Source organism: Bradysia coprophila (assembly GCF_014529535.1).
Source record: "Bradysia coprophila strain Holo2 chromosome X unlocalized genomic scaffold, BU_Bcop_v1 contig_12, whole genome shotgun sequence".
In the NCBI taxonomy this organism is placed as follows: domain Eukaryota; kingdom Metazoa; phylum Arthropoda; class Insecta; order Diptera; family Sciaridae; genus Bradysia; species Bradysia coprophila.
The window spans coordinates 7,147,925-7,169,958 of NW_023503293.1; the positions used below are offsets into that span (position 1 = coordinate 7,147,925).

At 35.8% G+C, this 22,034-nt stretch overlaps 2 protein-coding genes and 2 long non-coding RNA genes across 5 annotated transcripts in view; 2 read left to right on the forward strand and 2 right to left on the reverse strand.

Annotated features, from left to right (window-relative positions):
* Positions 1 to 1,088: 1,088 nt before the first annotated feature.
* LOC119067404 lies at positions 1,089 to 8,680 on the reverse strand. The gene is made up of 3 exons (XR_005085939.1): positions 8,671 to 8,680; positions 1,448 to 1,462; positions 1,089 to 1,383 (listed from the first exon to the last, which is right to left on the reverse strand). It is a non-coding gene; the product is annotated as an uncharacterized LOC119067404 (long non-coding RNA).
* LOC119067400 (synaptotagmin-12) lies at positions 3,927 to 14,149 on the forward strand. 2 transcript variants are annotated; one of them, XM_037170345.1, is made up of 10 exons: positions 3,927 to 4,141; positions 5,583 to 5,908; positions 8,946 to 9,153; positions 9,218 to 9,441; positions 9,505 to 10,286; positions 10,385 to 10,442; positions 11,617 to 11,761; positions 12,215 to 12,344; positions 12,419 to 12,636; positions 12,728 to 14,149. In XM_037170345.1, the coding sequence occupies exons 3-10, from the start codon at positions 8,980 to 8,982 to the stop codon at positions 13,052 to 13,054; spliced, it is 2,058 nt and encodes a 685-aa protein (XP_037026240.1). In that variant the 5' UTR covers positions 3,927 to 4,141; positions 5,583 to 5,908; positions 8,946 to 8,979; the 3' UTR covers positions 13,055 to 14,149. The 2 variants fall into 2 exon arrangements, with proteins under 2 accessions (XP_037026240.1, XP_037026241.1); XM_037170346.1 differs by lacking the exon at positions 3,927 to 4,141 and having other exon boundaries at positions 5,580 to 5,908.
* A 1,604-nt stretch (positions 14,150 to 15,753) lies between these two features.
* The window catches only part of LOC119067403, a 31,040-nt gene continuing 24,759 nt past the window's right edge, over positions 15,754 to 22,034 (reverse strand). Inside the window, exon 4 of the long non-coding RNA XR_005085938.1 lies at positions 15,754 to 15,772. This is a non-coding gene — a long non-coding RNA (uncharacterized LOC119067403). The remainder of the gene's footprint in view (positions 15,773 to 22,034) is intronic.
* Positions 18,660 to 21,481, forward strand: LOC119067401. Its single transcript, XM_037170347.1, has 8 exons — positions 18,660 to 18,988; positions 19,054 to 19,190; positions 19,252 to 19,494; positions 19,576 to 19,741; positions 20,209 to 20,378; positions 20,443 to 20,748; positions 20,821 to 20,983; positions 21,054 to 21,481. The coding sequence occupies exons 1-8, from the start codon at positions 18,744 to 18,746 to the stop codon at positions 21,373 to 21,375; spliced, it is 1,752 nt and encodes a 583-aa protein (XP_037026242.1). The 5' UTR covers positions 18,660 to 18,743; the 3' UTR covers positions 21,376 to 21,481.

The window sequence follows — 22,034 nt, forward strand, 5'->3', positions numbered from 1 at the left end:
TACAAATTACAGGTATGCGTTCACATTGATGATTTGTGTACATACGTATATACTAACCAATACTAACATAGTGACATGGTTGAGCACAAGAGTTTGAGCGGAAAACTCAAAATGTATCAGGTGTTGACTAAATTACGATTGAAAATTGGCGGTGCTTTTGCTATAGCCAAAACTAGGATGAAACATTTATACACCGCAATTTAAGTCGACATAGCAGTCACAACTCAATTACCAAAATAGAGGTGAGTAATTCTCAGGGGTTTTGCCAGACAAGGTAGGTTAAAGAAATGGGAATCAGTGCAGACTTGATTTTTCGTGTGCGAGCAGTTTGTCTACCGCTTGGTTCTGACTGGTTTCAAAATATTTTGTGTCTAAGTGTATCACTTAGATAGGGTATCAACAATCAGAATTACTCAAAAATCAATTGCCATTTGACATTTCATGGATTCACCAGAGTGAAGTTATTTCACCCGAAAAAAGAGCGCAAAGAATGAAGTGATGAAGCAAAGATGTTAGAAATACAGTAACTTTAATTTACAAAAACACCTATGAAGGGCCCGTCTATCCCTACTTTGTCATTGTATACAAGTCTCAAGAGGTAAAACTCTAATAGTTTAAAAAGTCATTTGCGATTTTGTCGTCATCAACTCTCAACTCTTTGGCAGTAGTCCTAAATTTACATATAAATTCAGTTTTTTATGTTGATACAATGTCATTACGGACGTTCCACACAAAATACATAAGAGGCCAAATGACAGTTAATAAAATCTGTTCTTGGTGTGCGTTGCCCTTCTTTACCAGAAATTAACCGCGAACACATTTTCTGGAGGGTCGATTGTATTTTCGCTCAAGATTTTTGATACCAAATTTTCTAGTCTTGTTTTTGGACCTGCAGAAGAAAGGTACAGCTTAAATTTAGGCCAAGCCAAATAAAATTGCTCCATTGTCTCGACAACATCCGTTAAATTTTGAATTTATTCGGTAAAAACAAAGATTCACTTAGAGTCAGAGAATGAAAGTCATATGAATGAAAAACTAGTGAGCCGATAGTATTTCCGAATAAGGGAGGTACAAAAAGATTTTTTTTCCATTTTTTTTACATTTTCTTGAAGAATTCGGAAAATAAAAGGACCCGTGTTTTTGTCTTTCTTGATTCGAGCAATAGTACCCTCTATAGGGCACTTTATACTTCCCATGTAAATGACGATTACAACAACAATTTGTATGGCGGGTGTGATCGGGTGTGAAAATTTTTTCAACTTCAACCAGTGATAATTTTTCGAATTTTGATTTTTTCGAGAAAAGAAAAAACACGGGTCTCTTTATTTTCCGAGTTCTTCAAGAAAATCAACTAAAAAGTATATGCGGTACCTCCCTTATTGACTCACTATCGTGACCTGAAAGTTATCTATGAAAATGAGAAATGATTTCCTCTTCATCTTTCCACCAGGTCAATTATTGTCTTTACAGCAACTTCGCTTTTTGCAAAATTAAAAGTAGTCTGTCGAATGACTGCAGTGGAAGAAACAACTTTCTGTAGATCGATTAAATTTGAGTGTTGCGAAATGTTTCAGCAACAACAACGCACTGCTCCTAGCATGAACACTCATTTGACATATGTCCAATTTGGAGGCTTTTGTGATGAGAGCTACCGCCTAAGATTGATTGTATTGTCTGTTTTAACTCATACAACGAAAACAAGTCATCTAATAACAATAGATTGCTACAAAGCATCTTTCAGGTCTTTTTAACGTTGCGATTTGGCAACGAACTATACAGACAACAATGTAGACCAACTAAAACGAGAAGCTAAACTACTTTGACTATAAAAAAAAAAATTGATTCTTAAAGAGCGCTTTCATTAATCTTTCATTTGTCAAAACCGTAAGCTTAACCATTTTAACTACAAAGCTGGAATTCCTCAAACCTTAAACTCCTAATTCCAAAGGATTAATGCAATTCTTGTCGAATTTTCCTGTCTAAAAAGAAAAAGAAAACAAAACGGATAAAAGGAGAACAAACAGAGCTTTAGCGCTATTCCCTTACCCACGGTTCACGTTAAGTGAATGATTTAAAGGAGAGAGAGATGTTTCGACCTTCGAATACGATGGCGGTCACAGGACAGTACAGAACTGCCCATCTTCAGTTGCTTCTATCGTATTCGTTCACAAGAAAGAAACGCAGTGCCTACTGTGACTTCATCAGCATCCAAATATTTCTTATGTTCATGCTAGGAGCAGTGAGTTGATCAGTGTCACTTTGGCCTACTACGTTGCTCTTTACCCGTCATTTAAATTCTCCTTTTTTCATATCATTCTTCTTGTTTCTCGCTATTTTTGGCAGGTCTCTACGATTGCTACGAACAGTTCCCGTCGAATAAGTTCCATCTGACAAAAGTTCTTCCATCAAATGGTACGATGTATAGAAGTTGTCAAAAGTTACGTGGATCAATTGACTTTTGATGTCATCGCACAGTGACAGCACAACAGCAGCCGCTAATCCTCCATCAGGTAGAGCCGATGATTTTCCAGTGTAAACATCAAACTTGTACAAGTACGACCTTTGAACAGTATCATACTTTCGTCTATGCTTTGACATAACGTACCAACAGCAGAAGATCCAAACAATTGATTTAATTTATCCAGAAGTGGCCGAATCTTGAACAACTTGTCACGATTGGGATCTGTTGGCTCAGGCATGCTCTCATTATCATTCAAATGCAGATTTGACAAAAAAAAATTTGAATCGCTTCGATGTCATATTTGTTGCAATGGGCTCCACGTAGAATAAAGGATTGCTCGACCAATACAAATCGACAACAGGTAATGGGTGAACACCCATAAGTATGAGCATGCCGAAGAAGCTATACATTTCCATTTTACATACAGGTTTCCAGTTCTTTGATTTTGTCTGAAGAGCGTAACGATTCGTCTCCGTAACTATCAATTCCATGACGTCGTCACAATCGGAATCCGATATATGTTTTTCATCGAATTTAGTTTTTTTTCCACTCCATCTCTTCCATATCCGAATCGTTGTCTTCGTACCCCCAGGTATCTAAATCAGATTCATCTTCATAAAGAAAATCGTTGGGTACAGAAAGAAGAGGATCGATTTCATCTTCATAGTCATCCTCGGAGCAGTCAGGAAAATTGTCGAAGTAATCTTCCGTTGCCTTATAAAGGGTTATATCATCAAAATGACGAAAATTTTCGTCAAAACATTTCAAAATTGTCTCTGTAAAAATTTATACTATGGTGTGCATAACCATTCGTAGTAAAGCAACGCCATCACTTCCGGCAAACCGAACTTTTCTGTGATTTCCAGTAGAGCTTTCGAATTGAATATTTTTGTTTGTAAAAGCTTTTTTATCATAACATCTGTTGAAAATGTCAAGATGCCGATAGTGTAGTATATGGATACAGGGTGACCTCGAGAGTGACTATTTCATTAACATTTTTATTGAAGCGTCACCAAATGTTTAAAGCTTTAAAATCGAAAGAAAATCGAAATATTACGGTTCCAAATTGGGCTTTTAAAAACCTACAATTTAGAAACATATTAGAAACATCCTGTAAAAATACGTTTAAGGATGCTTTACATCATCAGTGGGGCAGCGTTTTTAGAATTGCAATCAATAAGTTTGCAACACTAAAAAACGCAATTTCCGTCGTTGAAAAATATCAATTTTCGACTGATTTCCTTTGTGTGTACGATGCAACGTTTTTTATTTGCAAATGAACAAATTAAAAAATAATTTAATGTCCAGTACATTCACAAATTGCATGTATTTCAAAAGATGTGAAGCAGCCGTAACATTGTTTGAAAATTATTCCATTAACGGACATGCGCGCAAAAAACAATCTTGATCTGTTGAACTGTGGTACTATAGCAAAATAAAGCATTCCCCTAGTTGTACGGCTAAGGGCGTGAAAAGTGCACGGAGCTTACATGTCTTAGTTGTGATTATTGTTTTTTCTTTTCTTTTCATTGCATTAAACCAGAAATTGTATTTTAGTAAATTTGAAAATCTAATTTTAAGTGGCAAGACGGCAAGTTTTGTCTATTTTAAATCAAACATTGGCTCATTGTGTCATTGATAAATCAAAAATTCAGATTGAATGCAAAAAGAATTGTACTGGTTGGTATTCTTATCAACTGCACAGCCAACAGCGAAATAATAAATACACCCCGTGCAAATATAATGTGATAGAAAGTGTTAGTAGCAAATTTTAATGCATACACGTCCCAAGGAAACGGTAATGGTATAAGAATAATATGTCTAGAAAAACCCCTAGTGGGACCATTGATTCTGAGCGTTCTGAAATTGTTTATATTTTTTGCATAAAACATCATCGGTTTAATTAACTTTCCATAATACGATACATATGGCGTTCAATGTCTGTGTTTGACCTAATTTTTAACGTACACGAACTGCCGAAAATGCAAAATCCTGTTTCATATAAACATTTCGCTGCATTTTAATGCTTCACTGCGAGACTGTCGACGAATCGGTGATGTGTTTGGTATATCATCGGTTTGGTATACCCACCGAACGAACATAAACAAACAAAACAATAAATAAATGGAAAAGGTCGACGAACAAAATTAAAATCCTTCTGCAACTCATTTTTTTGCTTTTGCTCCGAACTGAGGAAATGGAGAGTGTATTTTACCGGGGAAAAAAGGGTTCAGTATCAAACACATTAAATGAAACGTGACTGCTGGAGGTGTTGGAGGTGTTTAGGAGATAAATATTTTTTCCTTTACTAAGGAGGGAAAATGGATTTTCCGTACCTAGGGAAAAGTCTTTCCCTCCTTCGTAAAGGAAACCGTCATACTGCACTCGGGCTAAAGCCTTCGAACACTTTTACTCATCTGGATACGAAATATCAAATTCCTTCCCTTGTATAGTAATATACTATTTTACCTTCTGCACCACATTGCTGCACATTTGAATAATCGAATGTAGTTCGCTACAGTGCTATTAGTGGTGTTTATGAAGTTCAGTGATTTTTGAAGCGACAAATTCAATATTTAAATTTCTAACACAGAATTTCCTTCCATCGAAGCATAATTCAGCACTCTCGCATCTCATTTTTAAATGGAATGTTTAGATTTTGGCAACGAAATGAGTGTCTACTGAATACTACTGCTATTAACCTGAACAATAGCTTGCGTATTAATGTATTCCTGACGCAGTGACTATTACCTAAAACACCGCAAAGTGTAATATGGTTCATCTCCCTCATTGCTTGTTATTACTCTGTTACCGTGGTCAAAGGGACATATAAAAGTTTCCAATTTAATTTCCGCTTACAGAAAGAGAAAACTTTTATTGAATTTTTTTTTACCATCCGCTTTCCGTTGTCGGATCGTTAGTTAGTTGGGGTAGGCAGGTTTTAGGAATACCGAAACGAAATGGATTCTTAATTAACGGTTCATCTGAACTGCCCTATGTTGTACATATATATAAGCTAAACTAATGACTCCCAGCGTGTAAACAAACACTTTCTATTTTTGCAACGAAACAAGTGCGGGCTACGTTCATATTCCATTTGTGTTTATCGGTTATTCTGCAGTTATTCCACAGCAGGGATATATTTTACAATCCAAATGAAATAAATATGCCGAAAATGTAGTGACAATGAATTCAAGTGGCACAAACAAAACATCTTTGAATATAAAAACAAAACGAAAAACTGTGAAAAATGGAACATAAAAAAGCCTTTGATTAAAATGTATTGTGGATACGAGATGTGGATACAAAGTAAATGTAGTGAGCAGAAAAGTGTTCTGAAGAAAGCAACAACAAAACCATGTATTAAGAATTGAGCCTTTCAACCGTATAACAGCACACATTTCTTCGCGTTAGCGAAACAGGATTTTTTGTTAGATAGGAAAAAAGGTAAATTTTTTTGTTGTGGTATAACGCTGATCTACGTATAACGTCTATGCTGTAGATACCATTTTTCCTCGCTGATTTAATTTTTCAAAGAAATGCGGCAGCATGTTTCTCTGATAAATTGAAAATATAAATTTAGGACAGTGATATTACACACTGCAGTCCTTTACAGGTCCGAACTGGTCATACTGGGCTGCCGCACCTTTGACTTTAAGCTTTTAAATGTTTTTTTTATTAATAGTTAGTTTAACGGAACATTTTGTATTTTTCTTTACATTCAACACTAGGTGTGCCCTTTGACAGCCAGTGCGGCCCAGAGTCCCAGTTAGTTGTGATATTGCAGAATAAGACATTCGGTCACGTATACGCTGTTTAATTATACCTCTTGTGAATCTATCTGAAAGAAAATTTGAAAACACTGAATGCGATTCGGGTAACGCATTAAGCACTTTTATGCAGTTTTTCGACGTTGCTCTGAATATATTTAGTCAAAACGTACCAGTTCATGTCATGACTGTGTTTTTCAGCTAACGGGTTCTGAGAAGGAGCAGACGTTTGATGGACGTTTTTCTATTACATTTTTCAAAATGAGTTATTGCAATTCTCCAGTAACTTACAATTCTTAAAAGTTTTTCCAACTTCCAAAGTTGCTAAAGAGAAGTGAATGCTTTGCTGAAATTGTAGCCTATATTTGTGCGTTTTTAGTTGTACAATCATTAAATGAATTTCTTGTACAGAATTAGCAACAGCTGGTTGTCCACCACATGAGTGCATACTTTGTTTATGCATAAGCATTAATCATGAAAATTGAGACAGCGCCACCTGTACACAATTTCTACAATATTTTTACATTTGAATTTTTCGCAAACAAGTAAGTTGAAGTCAAAGTCGTCCGTGAAATGAAATTTCTTCGCAAAACGTATTTTTCTTGTATGGTTATGAAGACTTTTTATTTGTTGTTAGAGATTTTTTGGCTAAAATTAAAATGTAAAAACATTGACTTCAAGTGGTTGATAACGCCTTTGTGTAAACAAAGTACTCATGTGATGGTGTACAAGTAAGCTAGTGTATAAACCAGCTGTTTTCAATTCTTCACAAGAAATTTATTTACTGATTGTCGTTTTGATTATGCATTTTTAGAAAAATCTTTTTAAAAAATGTAAAGCAGTTATAATCACCACCATCGCACTTTACGTTGTTAAAAATATTTAAAATTACTGAAAGTGATAATCTTGGGTAACTTTGAGTAACTAATATTCCCTGAAATGGGTCCTGCGAAACTAATAATGTTTCTCGAAGCTAGCCATACTGAAAGCTACCACTAAGGTCATTGCGGAATTTTACAGTTTTCAAAAGACTCCACAAGAATTTCGTTGATGAAATAAGAATAAAAAAATTTCTTATCTGAATTTTGGTTAGACACGCGCTTGCAACAAGAATGAAATGCTAAAATCTAGATTTTCATTTATTTAGACGAATCGACACAACGCTAAATTGTAACCTAAATTTGTGAATAAAAATAATATATTTTCGATGATAAGTTCATATCCGCTTCCTTTTTGGAAAAAGTGGGTACATCGCTTTGAGTCAAGAATTGGTGGCTTTCAGAATTGGTTATAATTGTTTGTGATGATGTTGTCTCCTATGAGAAAACTCAGAATTTGTGCCAAATTTAGTGAACTATTTCGTTTTCTCGTAGTTGAGGTTACACTACCACAAACATTTATTATTTTTACTAAAAGCCAACACATTTTAACGCAGAACAATGGTCCTGCTTTTTCCAGAAAGGAAGCGGATAGAAAACATATTATTTTTTCGGACAAAAGCGTTATGAGTCGATTTGTCTTAAACATTTGTGTGGAATCGCTTAAAGCCAACACACATTAGCATCTAGTGTTATTTCTATTGTTTAAATCAGCTAAAATCGGTTAAAACCGGTTTTAACAATAGAAATATCATATTCCCAACTGACACTAGATGCTAGTGTGTGTTGGCCTTTACAAACCACAACAACTTCACAGAACATAAAACATGTTGAGTTTCAATTTTCTCTCCCTGTCAAGATAACATCGAAAACACAATGAAAACGCACAAATGTAGGCTACAAATTCAGCGAAGGTTTCTACATTTCAACTGCTAAAGTCGTACAATTTGAATTGCGCAAATAAAGGTTTTTACTGCCAAACATCCAAGATTTTGAAAACGTTGAAGAACTTTGAAAAAATGTTTTTAAAGACCTTTTGAAGATTTAAAGACTTTTGTGTTCGTAACTTAAGAACAATGAATGGGAGAAACGTATTTAATTAGAGCAGCATTTTTGCGCATATAGCGCAACCGTTTCAAAAACGGGGCTCTTACATCTGCGAAACAATACGAATTGAATTAACCGAACCAATTGAAAACAAACTTCCACTAGCAGTCTGAGATTTGTTCTTTTGAAACGATGACAATAAAATTAAGAGATGCTCTTGAAAAAAAAGACTGAAAAGCACACACTTCAACGTTCATACTTCAGGCATATAGTACACAAATGGTATACAACTCAGAGTCTTATATAAAATAAAGTAGCTTTCTAATATCAAACTTTACAATTTATTGCCATCGTACGGTGCACAATATATTTATACATCGTAGGCTATAAATGTAACCGTACGATGAATGTAAACAAAAAATTTCCTTGATGGGAATCTCTATATAGGCACTATAAGGCTGGCATATTTGTTCAATTAGTGTGAAGATGTACTTGTCTAACGCAATAGAAACACTGTTATTTTCGAATTTTGTTTTCTTTGCCCGAGATGTCTGCTTGTTAGTTCACAGGTGGCATTCTCGTTGACTCAATGATGAGGGGAGCAAGGTCTTCCGGAAATTAATTAAATAAAACTCATCAACTGTACGGTTTTCGATCGATAATTGGTTTATATTGTTCAGGGGTTTTGCTGGTGGGAGAGTGGATGTTTACAGTGTGTGTATATGAAGTCTCTTATTAAGTGCTTCCCTGCTTGACCTATGACATCATTTTTTTTTTGTTTATTTGTAGGATTAGTTTGGTATTTGAGGTAAATATTTTCCAAATGGACAGCATTCAAGCGGTAGGAGCTAGTGCGGCTATTATTGTAGTAGTTCTATTAATGATCATGTTTGTGTGCCATTTATTTGGTCCTAAGGCCACATCTTGGGTATGCTCGAATCAGGAGGAGAAAATTGGCCTGTCACAAAATAAAATCTTCAATGCCAACGGCTATCTGGTAGTTTCATTTGCGAAATTATTGGATCGCATCAATCATAAGCGTCAATTCTGTGTGTTCGCAGATCAATTCTGGTTCCGATATATTGCTCAGTTCGACTGGCAGTTTTCGAAGATTCGATTCAATTGATCGGGATTACAAAGAAATTGGTCAAACTTCGGTCACTACGCCGACGTGGAATATACCAATACCCGAAGTAGATATTCCGCCACAGCCGTTGAGACCAGCACCTGCGCCTAGTACAAATCGAAGAAAATCGTCGATCGATCGACCAGTCAAGCAGCAGAGGTATGTGTCCATGATTCTTTCCTTTGAGTGAATTTCTATCCTGCCAACAAAAATTTACTTCAGTTGTGATGCATTCGTGCCGTTAAATACGATAATTCCACGTCCGGTCACTAAAAGACAAATGTCGAGTCCAGCTGGAACCATAACGCCCATTAATTTGTCGGATGCGGTTGCAAAAATTACGAATGGACCTCGCTCATGTACGAATCCATTTTTGAATGGTACCGCGTCAATTACCGAACACGATGATGCTGGCGAGACAATCTCTTCTGACCAAGTCGATAAACCGGTTTCATTTTGGAGCGAAACGATATTCACGGTAGAAAAAGAAAAAGCTTTATACGAATGCAATGCCGATGTGGCGAACGCTTTTCAAGCGAAAAGTGACGAAAAAACGAAGCCGAATGGAAACGAGCTACCACTTACCGCTTTCGATTTCGCCAGAAAATGTTCGGACTCGTCTCTCTCAAATGCATTCGAAAACAATTTCGTCACATGTGGACCGACAAACTTTCGCAATCGGTCACTATCCGAAACGGAAATGCTGGAGCCATTGGACAATACAAAATCGGAAATCATTTTACCGACCAGCAATGATTCAACAAATCCGTTCCGCAACAACTTGCACAAGACTCTCTCCGAAACGTATCTGGAACAGTATCTGATGAATCAACGGAATCGCAGTGCGTCACAAACGTGGACATTCGGTAGGTCACTATCACGACAAGGATCAAATTCGAGTTTAACTCGATCTCAATTCGCAATTGGAAAGGAAAATAGTGATGCCAATTTGATCCGGGCAATGTCCTGTGAGTCCGTCAATTCCGAGTCGTCGGTCATTTTAGGTAAATTTTAATTTAAAGCTCTTGACTCAAGAGTCTTGAGGAGTTTCGTATTTTGCTTAATTCATTTTTCTTGTTGTTGTAATTTTGCACCAATTTAGACGACCTGGAAACGCCAGCCGTGACTGGTATGCTGTGCATTGGCTTGCAATATGACAAGTGAGTTTACTTCCTTACAAAACGTATTATTAGTATATTGTGCATCGAGTTGCACAAAGTCGTTGGTTTTTTGTAACACTAGGACAAAATTAGGACACGTGCTACAAAAATCGACCTGTGCAACGAGGTGTACAATATGCTTTTCGCACAATATGATTTTCGCGATTTTCCACTACAATAGACTAATGCAAATTTATGTCATTCATTTCGAAACAAGTGCGGTAAAGTATGACAAATCATTGGTGTTACCTTAGGACTAGATTGCTACCAGCATCACAATTTCTGTCACAAAGAAATGATTACGGTAGTCGGACACCAATTGTTCTTTCATCGATTTACTTTTTAATCAAAGAACAATTGGTGTCCGACTACATATCCGGAGACTGGTACCGTCATCCTACGTGAAAAGTCGGTCTAGGTCAATGTCAAAATATTTGCAAAATTTTTAACGATCCCATGCCCAATTTTATCGAACTAAATGTAGTGTTTACTTACACAAATAAACAGTGAGACGATATATACGACGAAAAGGAGAAGAAGAAGCATCAAAGAAAGAAATTCTCTTGCATCGACAATGTCAAAGTTAAAGGAAAATTGGTGCGGAGGATTTTCATTTGTAATGTGCGACAATGGAAAGTAATAAAATAAGCTGGATTCGTCTATACACGTATATGATAAGCCCCTTAGGCGTCTATATTTGTAAGAAGTAGAACGGATTTGTGGATTTCTATTTCATTCAAAAGAAGAATTTGTTAACCTGTCACAGACGGCTATTCATCTGTTATCGATAACGACGACAATAATGATAACAAGCTCTGTGTGATATGGTTCTTTATATTGTAAAAATTTAAAAATTGAAGCACAAGATTTTAAATCAACATATTGCAAATACTTTGATCGATGAAAGTAATAGACCCGAAAATGGTCGCTTGCCGTCTGTAACAGGTTAATGGAACAAAAGAAGAAGAAGACGAAGAAAAAAAAAGTGGAAAATGTTTAGAATTACGGCTTAACGTACAAGAAAATTAAATATGGATTTCGGTAAAGTAAAATACGGAATTAATGTCTGTTGTTTACACGAGAGACACAATGTAATCGGGCGTTTTTGTAGTATAACAAAGTCTCATCTGTTTCGAGTTTTAAGGTTAAAATCTGATTTTTGTCATAATTCCAGGAATACGTTAACTGATGAAGGAGTGGAATTAGTAGTCACTGTCATGGAAGCCAAAGAACTCATTCGACCTCCTAATTCGGAAAATGTAGATACTTTTGTTAGAATATATTTGGTACCTGATGAAACGGGAGCTTTACAAACTAAGGTAATGTAGGTGGTCTGACGTGAGCCGGTTTCCCGAAAAACCGGAATTTTCGGTGCGGTTTGAACCGAACCATGAACCGAAAAATCCGGTTTTCCCGGAAAAACAATATGAAATGCAGCCAGACTCGTCAAAATTGATCGATTTGATTATAATCTCACCGAAAATATGTAAACGAGGCAATTGTATACGAATTGCACTGAAATCAGAAAATCTCTCGAACATCATTTCTCACACAAATTGTATATTATTGCTCCGTTTACTTATTTTTGGTGAGCTTATAATCAAATCAATCAATTTAGACGAGTCTGGCTTTATTCATATTGTTTTACGGGAAAACCGGAATTTTCAAACCGAACCGAAAATTCCTGTTTTTCGGATAACCGGGTGGTGGGAAAACTTTGCAAACTGTATGACCAAAAAAAGAATTAATGGTTAATTTTCAATCGATTTTAGTTATTTAAAAACTCGATGTGTCCTAGTTACAATGAAACTTTTTGTTTTTGGCTCAAAAATACAAACAAACGAGCACGTCGTTCACTGTGGTTTCATTTATATCATAGCGGGAGTGTACATACGCTTTTAGGTATGAATTCGATGCAGCCAACAGTAAAGTAGCAAATTTCTAGATTTTTCCCATTTTTTTTTTCATATCTACAGGCGAAGCCGAATTGAAAATTAGCGACGTCACCAAACCAATAACGACATGGCTATCGTTGTCAGACTCTCGCCACAACAATAGCGTGTGGGGTGAATTAATGTTTTCCATAAGTTATCTTCCAACAGCCGAGAGACTTACCGTGGTTGTGGTAAAAGCACGAAATCTGAAATTACATGACGATGAACAGCACAATACACTGAACAATGTCTTTGTAAAAGTAATCAATTTTCACATTTGAATGAACGATCTCAAATGATTAACTTTTCCTCTATGTTCCATTTCCTTCCACTCCCCCAACAACAAAAAAGGTTTATCTACTCAAAAGCGATCGGAAAGTGTTCAAAAAGAAGACGTCTATTAAACGTACCGAACGCAGTCCCATATTCAACGAATCGATGACGTTCAGTGTACCACCGTATATGTTAAATTCCATTCAAGTTCGTCTGACCGTGGTCAATGGTGCTGAAATTAACGGCGATAATAACAAAATCAAAATCATTCCTATAGGTCATGTCATTGTTGGCGGCAATGCCAGTGGAAAGGGACTGAGGCATTGGAATCAAATGTTAACATCATTACGAAAACCAGTGGCTATGTGGCATGCTCTGCGGCAATCAATGAAAAGGAAAACTTGAAAATTGTAAAATGGTTTATATTTGGGACGTGGTGCCCTCGATGAACATTTTTCAGCTATCCGGGATTAAGCCGAATGTGTATGATGGATATATATGTACGTGAATATAACCCTTTAAGCGTTCAAAACATAATTGGCTCCGTTCTATGTATAAGAATTCTATGGGACATATCCTGTTGAAGTGAAAGGGATAATCCCGGCGTAATGCTTTTATGTGTTGGGAAAATTATAATTTTATTTTTCAGGCCATATGTGATTTTTTTTCTCGATTCTACTGTTGTCATTGCAGGTTAAGCAAAAAAAATTACATATTTCGGGGTGGCGGTTGTGATGATATAACAAGCATTTCATTATAATTATCGTAACAGAGTTTATATTGGTTTACATACTTGCTTTGCGTATGCACGATAAAGTGCACTCTACGTCACTATTTGTGACACTAAAAATTCACTTACCGTTCACGAGCATGTAATAGTACATTGTAAACGTAGGTCTAAATTTATATTTTGAGGAGTTGGGACGTTGGGTGGGAATAAAAATTTGGACTCACGTACGTGTTGTACTTTACGTGATTAGGCAATGAAAATACATATTTCATGAGAAAAGCGCCATTCACATTGCCGTAACACGTAAAATGTCTCACGCCTTCGGCTCGTTCCACAAAACCCACATTTGTCAAAACGAGAAACTTAGAAGAAAGAGCGTAATATACTATTGTGTCAGTGTGAATTCGTTTGTATTGTGACCGAACATTCAATCGCAGCGGCAAAATTTCGCTCTTTGCTCTTGCAACAAAATTTACTTAGTGTGTCGCCGGTCCCTTTAAGATAACTAAATTGACTTTTCTCCAGTATTATGTTCAGTGATAAATCTGACCTCAGCAATCCTCAGAACAAACAAATGATATAATTGTTCTCTATTCCATAGAACTTTTAGTGACACATGTTTGGCCGCGACATTTTTTAAAACATTTTTCAAAAACCGTACGTTTCATGCTTTAAGCACTACTTTCGACGGAATGTGTCACTATGGGTCTTTATTCAATTCTTTTACCAAGTGATTTATTTATTTCGTCAGATATTTAATCTCTTTTTGCCTATTTTTGGGAAAATAATTTTTAAATTTGCTAAAATTTCTCTAAACTTCCAAAAATTTAGAAAATTAATTTCCCAAAATTAACCCTGACATCCTGAGCCTTTGTATTCACATTATTGGATTCACAGAAAAAATAATCACGCCGCGCCGTAAGTGTGCTTAAAATTTGAATTTGAATTCGATGAAAAAGTGAACTGAAAAGTACATTTCAACGCTTTATTGTATGAAAATGACGCTGCGTTAGAAAGACTTGCGTGACAAAGTTTTTGAATTTCGACCGCACTTGTGACAGGATTTTATGTAGTACTAGTGAGTCTTAGCTTTAAAATGTTATACAAAAATAAAAAGACGTGTTCCCGAAATATTCACTACAATCTACTATCTGTCATACTAAACTAAAACTTACGACCAATGAAAAAGAACCAATCCATTGATGTGAATGGTTTTAAAGAATTAAATAAAATTCTGAGATTATTTGGAAACATTATTATGTTAACAATTAAACTGATAAGAACAAACTAGAAGTAAAGTCAAAAATGAAAAACTTCAAAATATAAGTACATTTATAAGACAATAAAACTTTAACATTTACATTGGATTTATATAAAGCTAATTTCCATTAGTATACACTAATATACACTATACAATACATTCCAATATACATCCACATCGTTTACACTCTTTCGTCTACCAAAAAACATTTAGTGAGAGTGGCGGGATGTGGAACATTCGAACATAGAAAACCAAGTCAAGTAAATTACAAACAAAAGACCTTTGTTGACTTTCTGCTGTGTTTTTTGCACTGACCTAGCGTCACAGCAACTACTGCCGGAGGTCAACTTACTGTTTTCACAATAATTTGCTGAATGTGAGGATAGATGCAGATTTGGAATTTGCTGAACAACTCACTCATAATGTACACAAATGAACTCCAAAATATAAAACTTCTCGGTATGTGGGCACGGATTAATATCTGCTGTAACTCATGTAAATTTCAAAGAAGAAAAAGAAGAATCAACAATGGCTTAGTGTTTGCAATTGATGAACAAACATTGACCTAATAGTAGGACCTATTTTTGAGGATTTAACCTTAATTTCAAAAATAAATTTCCCGAAAATAGGCCCTTCCAGACAATGTTGTCCGTATTCGAATGTCGCATTTCCCGCAACTCACTCAACATATACGTTTACTTTAGTAATAACGTAATAAAAACAAAATATCTTTCTAAATCTTTGTACAATTTGATATTAATCTAATTTCCTATTGAAAGACAATCTTATTCATTCGGAGAAACAATGTTGATCTGCGGAACAATTTCGAAACGTTTCCAAGCAGTAGACACAAATACTATTGAATTCATGATGCTTAAGAATGGAGTACTTATCGACACCAGTTTTTAAATCTATGGTTTTACCGCAAATTGTAAAATTGAATGTTGGAGGTAGACTCCACAACCAACATTCTATGTCACTATTCGGTAGAGATATGATTTCCATTGAAAAAATCCATTTTCCCCCGACAAAATTACGAAATTCCGTCTCATACGACCAACACCATTTCGCATTTTGTTGCATAAATCACTATTTCACATCTTGCTCTCTCTTTCTCTCTCTCTCTCTCTCTCTTAACACGTAAGATTTTTTGAGAAGACGCTCCTATTATACACTGATGTGTGAAAACAGAGGAAACGGTCAGCCAAAACGAAAAAGTGTCATCCTAATGTTGAATCTTATTGTACTTTTGCAAAGTTTCTGTAAAATCACCCTTTTGATTCAATCGGCCATACATAAATACCCGCTGCTATAATGCCAATGTCTTTGTTTAACCATCATACCCTAGCGTTTTTCAGTTGTGTTCAATCCATTTTATGATTATGGAAGTGCATTGTAAAATCATAAAGTGGACTGAACTTTTCATCTATTAACTCAAGTATCTCCTACTTATAGCAACATAATGATCGGATAATATTAGCGGAAAACAAACATTTTACCATTTAATATATAGGAGTTTCGTTACCGCTTTGCATTATTATTTGCAGCTCGGTGCATACAATTCCATTTCAGTAATTCATACAAACACTAACTGGTGTGATAAAGTTTGTCCGTATGTTTTCAAGATACGGTGAACCGAGATATTACTATAAAAACAATCATACAGGTTCCGACTGGTTTTTAATCAATATTTCTCTCTGTCTCAAAGTCAATAGCGTTTCTCCTCCATCCGTTTTAATAAATAAATTTGATAAAATTAAAATTATTGTAATGTTTAAGAGAAGAGAAGTATAATTACCTGTTATATAGATATTGGAATTATAAATAATGTTATACAGAGAATTGTAATGAGAAAATTGAAAATAAAATAAATTCAGTCAGTAAGTATTCGGGCCGACCTATAAATTTGCATACAAAACAAAATTGATGTCCACCCAGACACTATTTTTAGTAAAAAAAAACTCTGAAATTTTTTCAATGGGGGACTGAAGTTTCAATAATTTCGATAGACAACATTATTCTAAGCAACAAATTATTCTAAACTATCGCAAAATTATAAACATTTATATTTTTAATTAATTGTTTTCTGATTTTCAAGGATCAGTCAAACATAAAAAAGACTATACGTCTCTATATGCCTCTCTTTTCTTCTCATGTCATTTTTTCTTAATTCTCTCACGAAAAAGGTTTGCTTTTAGGTTGAATTTGGGTCGTAGCCGTAATTCAAATATGAATTAAAAGTACAAAACTTGAAAATTCTGTAATAGTGTAGAACAATTTTTTGTTTACAATAACATTCTTAATCAAAATACAAAAAATGTCAAAAGTTCAATGTCCCATTGGGAATATTAGGGAAAAATTAGAAAAACATTTTTTTTTTCTAAATTAGTCCTTGCATCTAACATTAATACTCCGAATACCTTGGCGGAACACACATCCGGTACTCAGCATACTTTCCGGCGCGATGAGAACATTTACGCCATCTAGTCGGATTCAAGATCTTAATTTAATTTTCTGTCCTACACTGAGGAAAAAGATTTGAAAACTACAGCTGCAGTAGGTAATAGATCAGCTGTAATTGGTAATGTTTGGAAAAATTACCCATAGAAAGTAACGTATTACCTGTGGTGAGTAATTTTGGAAAAAGTTACTCAATGACGGTAATTTTTTAAGAAATTACCTATAGCAGCCGCTCTCAATGATTACCTGCTACGACTAATGTTGGGTTTTTCGAGCAGTTCTGAATATTCAGGAAACATTTTCACCTATATCACCTATAGGTGATAGAGTATGAACAGGTTACAGAGCATGACTCAATTTTTTTCCGGCTTCGGTAAACCGGTAGTTCCGGTAATTTACCGTTTTTCACACCCAATGCGTATATTTCAGATAATGTTTTTTGTGAAAAACTAATTCAATTGGATAGGTGACCGTTTTACGGAAATACTCCTCTGACTAAGTTTCTCCTGGTTTTAAAAGTTGTTTATTTTTTACACAATAATTTGTTGTTGTTTTTTTATTTGATTAGCTAGACATGTGTTGGATTGACGATCTAATGACCTAGGTCGAAGTGGTGTGCTTACATAATAATATTGACAATGCAATTGTTTATAGTTTGGCATTTTCATTTAGCCATTTGTCTTATACTGAACCGAAAATATCGACGAAAATATTTTGTGCTGAGGCATTTTGACCACTATGATAGTGACACTACTCGGTATTGAGTGTGCCCATAGAGGTAGACTACGTAGAGGAATTATGACCCAAAATTCATTGAAAAATGATATCACACACACCACTAACACGAAAACGTCAACTTTGCTTTATTTTGACATTATGAGTCCCTTTACTTTTGACATTAAGAGTCCCTTTTTACTGTCTGTACACGAAGCTATCACACACACACTAGAGTGTGCCTATCAAACAACAAAGCGGAAAAATTACCGGAACTACCGGTTTACCTTAGCCGGGCAAAAAATTTAGCTGCACATTTTTTTCATACTCTATCACCAATTTTTGTAGACGTAAAAAACACGTTGAACTTCATCTGGGTGTGTTGCTTGACGTCCACCACAAGTTGAAGTAAATTTAAATTCCGTGGAGATGCTTGTCGTCACATTAGCACCTGGACTAATTTCTGAAGCTTAAAAATCCCCATAAAGTGATCACCGATGACCTTGGAATGAACTGTAGGGACGTCGAGATAAGCTTTACCAGTAAATCAAACAGTACTGAATAGTAATCCCAATTTAAGATTGGATGCATTTGATATCACAACGTGGAATTCACGTCTGTGATGGACTATACAATACAATCACCGGACGGAATGATAATTCAGTTAAGAAAATTTTCTATCATTTCACGAGGTAAGTGAATTATCTTCAAAATTGTGTTGGACTGCGATCACGATTAAACATACACACTAACTGCTATATAAAAATTAAGCTTGTCCGATAGCAACATTGTGTCCATTATCACATAATTTGCAAGTATTTAATCGAAATCAATGAATAAGTACAAATTCAAGCTCAAATGAAACGATACGGTTGAATGCAACAAATCGAGAACGTCAATGGAACTGTAAATTTGAAAAGAAATAAAAAATGGATTCGATCAAAAAAATTATATTTTTGTCGGTCATTGGATACTGGTCAGCATCAGTTCGTTGTCAGAATTATTTTACGCGTACAGATGTGGCAGACGGATTGTCACTTCCCTATGAAGTTCAATTGCTGGAGGGAGAAGATTTATTCATTAAAATATCCAAACCTGTAACCGGTCAAACAAATTGTAACTTTCGTTCTCCCGGCAATGATGATGTGGACGTGGAAAACATAACATCGAATAAGTTAGAAAATGATTGTGCTTGTCCCTCGAATCGTTAATTTTTTAATATTTATAACCAAAAAATGTTAGAATAAAAAAGTGGACAACCGAAACCTGTGGCATTCGAGTAACGAATGTGTCGTTAACAGACGCTGGACACTGGCGTTTAACATCATCACATTCAAATTCACGGGCTCGTGGTATTACTTTAGTTGATGTGATTGGTAAATGAAACCAAACTTATATGTCGTCGGTCAACTGGTCACTTGATTCATGGAATTTCAGAAAATCATTTAACTAATTCACCGGGTCAAATCTATTCAACGTCAGAGGACATTTCGCCGGAGGGAACGAGATACTGTTACGTTTTACGGCCAGATGAGGAAAGAGCCGAATTTCCTCAACATAATGAATGTTTGATACCCGAAATTGATAAAGAACTTGATGCCAACGGTGTGTGGAAAGTGATAGCAGGCATAGATGGGAAAACGGACGAGCATTTGTTTGAAATTAATGTCGATGTTAAACGTACGTATATCGTATTCGTTTAACGTTTTGTTGTTTGAAGTATCTACTCACATCACACTTATCGCTTTTCCGATTATTTAGAGGAAAAGCTCGATGTTGGCGTTGAACGTGACACTGAACTAAATAAGATACACTTACGGTGCAATCTAATTAACTCGAAAAAGGTCATAACATTTTGTCGATTTCTTCGGCTGGCCGACGATGTTGGATTTAACATGGACGAGGGTATAGGGAACACGGGATACAGGTAAAATATGGAAGCATTAACCACTAAGTGTTTGCAGTCTGTTCAGGGTGAGCGGATAGGAGACTTACCCTGGAGGCGAATCGGTAAAATAGTGTCACCCGCTCATCCTTAATTCACATTGTTTTATTAAGTCTCGCGAATTTTATAAGTACATGAAGAGTGGACGAGGCTATTGCGAAGACCGTTTACAAGGGCACATGACCGGACATTTCGTGCATAATATGCACCTGCAAAATTGTTATGTTATCAATCTGACTTGACTATCTGAAGTCAAATTTGAATCTGGCACTTTTATGAACTCCGTGTATTTAGTCCAGTCATTGTTTGGTCTCGTATCTAATCTATTTTACGTCGATGATATGGCATCACCTTTGATGAGGGATTTGAATTTTAAATTTTTGAACTGTTGAAGACACACTGATTGCAATAACATTTGCACATTTTTACGACTCAATTGTGATTGGAAGGTATTATGGCGACGGAATTCATAAACACGACTGTGGTATGACAATTGAGGAGCCAACGGACGTCGATCGGTCCGAATGGAAATGCTATGTTGGTTACACTGAAGGTTCTAACTTGCGAACTATGGGTGCCATTCTAGACGCAAGTGACACAATATTGGATCCAGGAGATGGTGAGTTTTGTATCGAAACGCTCGGCCGTGTAACTGTTCTTATTCTTGATTTTCAATCGTTCAGAACTAACTGCAGAAAATGTTTACGCACTGAATGGAACGATTGTCAAGATAATATGCAAAGCCAAACATGCTATAGACTATTGTTGGTTTACACATCCCAGCGGACGACGAATATCTGTATCCGATATGTCGGAATTGATTGATTCAGATGAATATCAGTATTATGGAACTGGCTTGAAATTGGGTGATTGTGGGGTTAAGCTGATGGATGCAGATATAAGTGATAGCGGTACATGGTCGTGTCATGCGGGGAACACGGACATAGCTAGAATTGAATCGAAAAAAGATTTCACCGTACGAATATCCGGTAAGGAAATCTATCTTCTATCAGAAATTGCTTGAGGATTTAAAAACAAAAATTTCTATGTTGAATGCTCAGACTCTCACTTGGTCGCTTCGTCGATAACAAAAGATGTTATGATAGGTTCGCCAATTATAATCGAATGTACATCGATTCCAGTTAATCTGCCAATCGAACACTGCAGATATGTTCTACCAGATGGAACGGGTTTCAGTTTGAATGAGAACGTCACCACAAACAAGTAAACTCAATTAATTGACCCACAGAATCCTGGTCGAATTAGAATTTTATTTTCGTTCTATGGTATCTAGTGCAATTCTCGAAACGTATTACTTCAATCCGAACCGAAAACGTCGAGATGGTTACTGTTCCGTAATCGTAAAACATGCGACCAATGCCCACACTGGATTGTGGACCTGTGCTGCGAGAGTAACCGGAAGAAATGAAGAAAGTTTCGATGATTTTACGATTCTTGTGTTGGAAAATAGACTGTCGGTGGCTTCCATTATTGGAATGGTGCTAGGCGCTGCATTTATATTCGCTGGCGTAATAGCGATTGGCATCCACGGTTATAAAAGAAGACAACGGCGATTGTTGGAGGATGATTCGAATAGTGGAATAGACATGGAATAAAATTTCGTGACGATTTGTGGAACGGGATTTTTTTTGTTGTAATTATTTGTTGTATGGTTGCTCGGAAATGTTGCTCAGAAAAATTTCTCGGTGACTTTGCACCAAAGACACGGCTCATCTTAGCGCATTTTTTTTCAAAGTTTAACGGCTCAAGGAAGTCTGGGTTTCTACTGAGAGATGTCGCTACAGGTGAAATGCAGACGATGACAAACGTTAATGTAAGTTCAGTTCGCGAAGCGTAAATGATAAGTTTAAGTAAAAAAACCATCGGCGGTAGTCATTTGCTATCAACAACTCGACAAAAATAAACGATGAATTCTGGCCAGTATACCCTCATAAAGCGTTGATTGATACTAGTGAAGTAAAAGAAAGAAAACTTTCAACAAAAGAAGTAATAGATCAATTGTATTTTTGACTTTTTTTGAAAAGATTTTTCAATTGGTTGCCTAATCTTCCTGTGTAGTGTTTTTCCTACTCTCTAACAATATTTTCCAAATACTTTTTTTAAGAGAATCCACAACAGTATTGAATCCAGCGACTTTTTCCTTTGTTAGAAATTGTCAGTTAATTTATCAAATCTAATCCTTCCTTTAAACGGAACGGCGTTTTTGGATTAACAAAGGAGAAGGGTAGATGACATCATCATATTCGCCTTATGG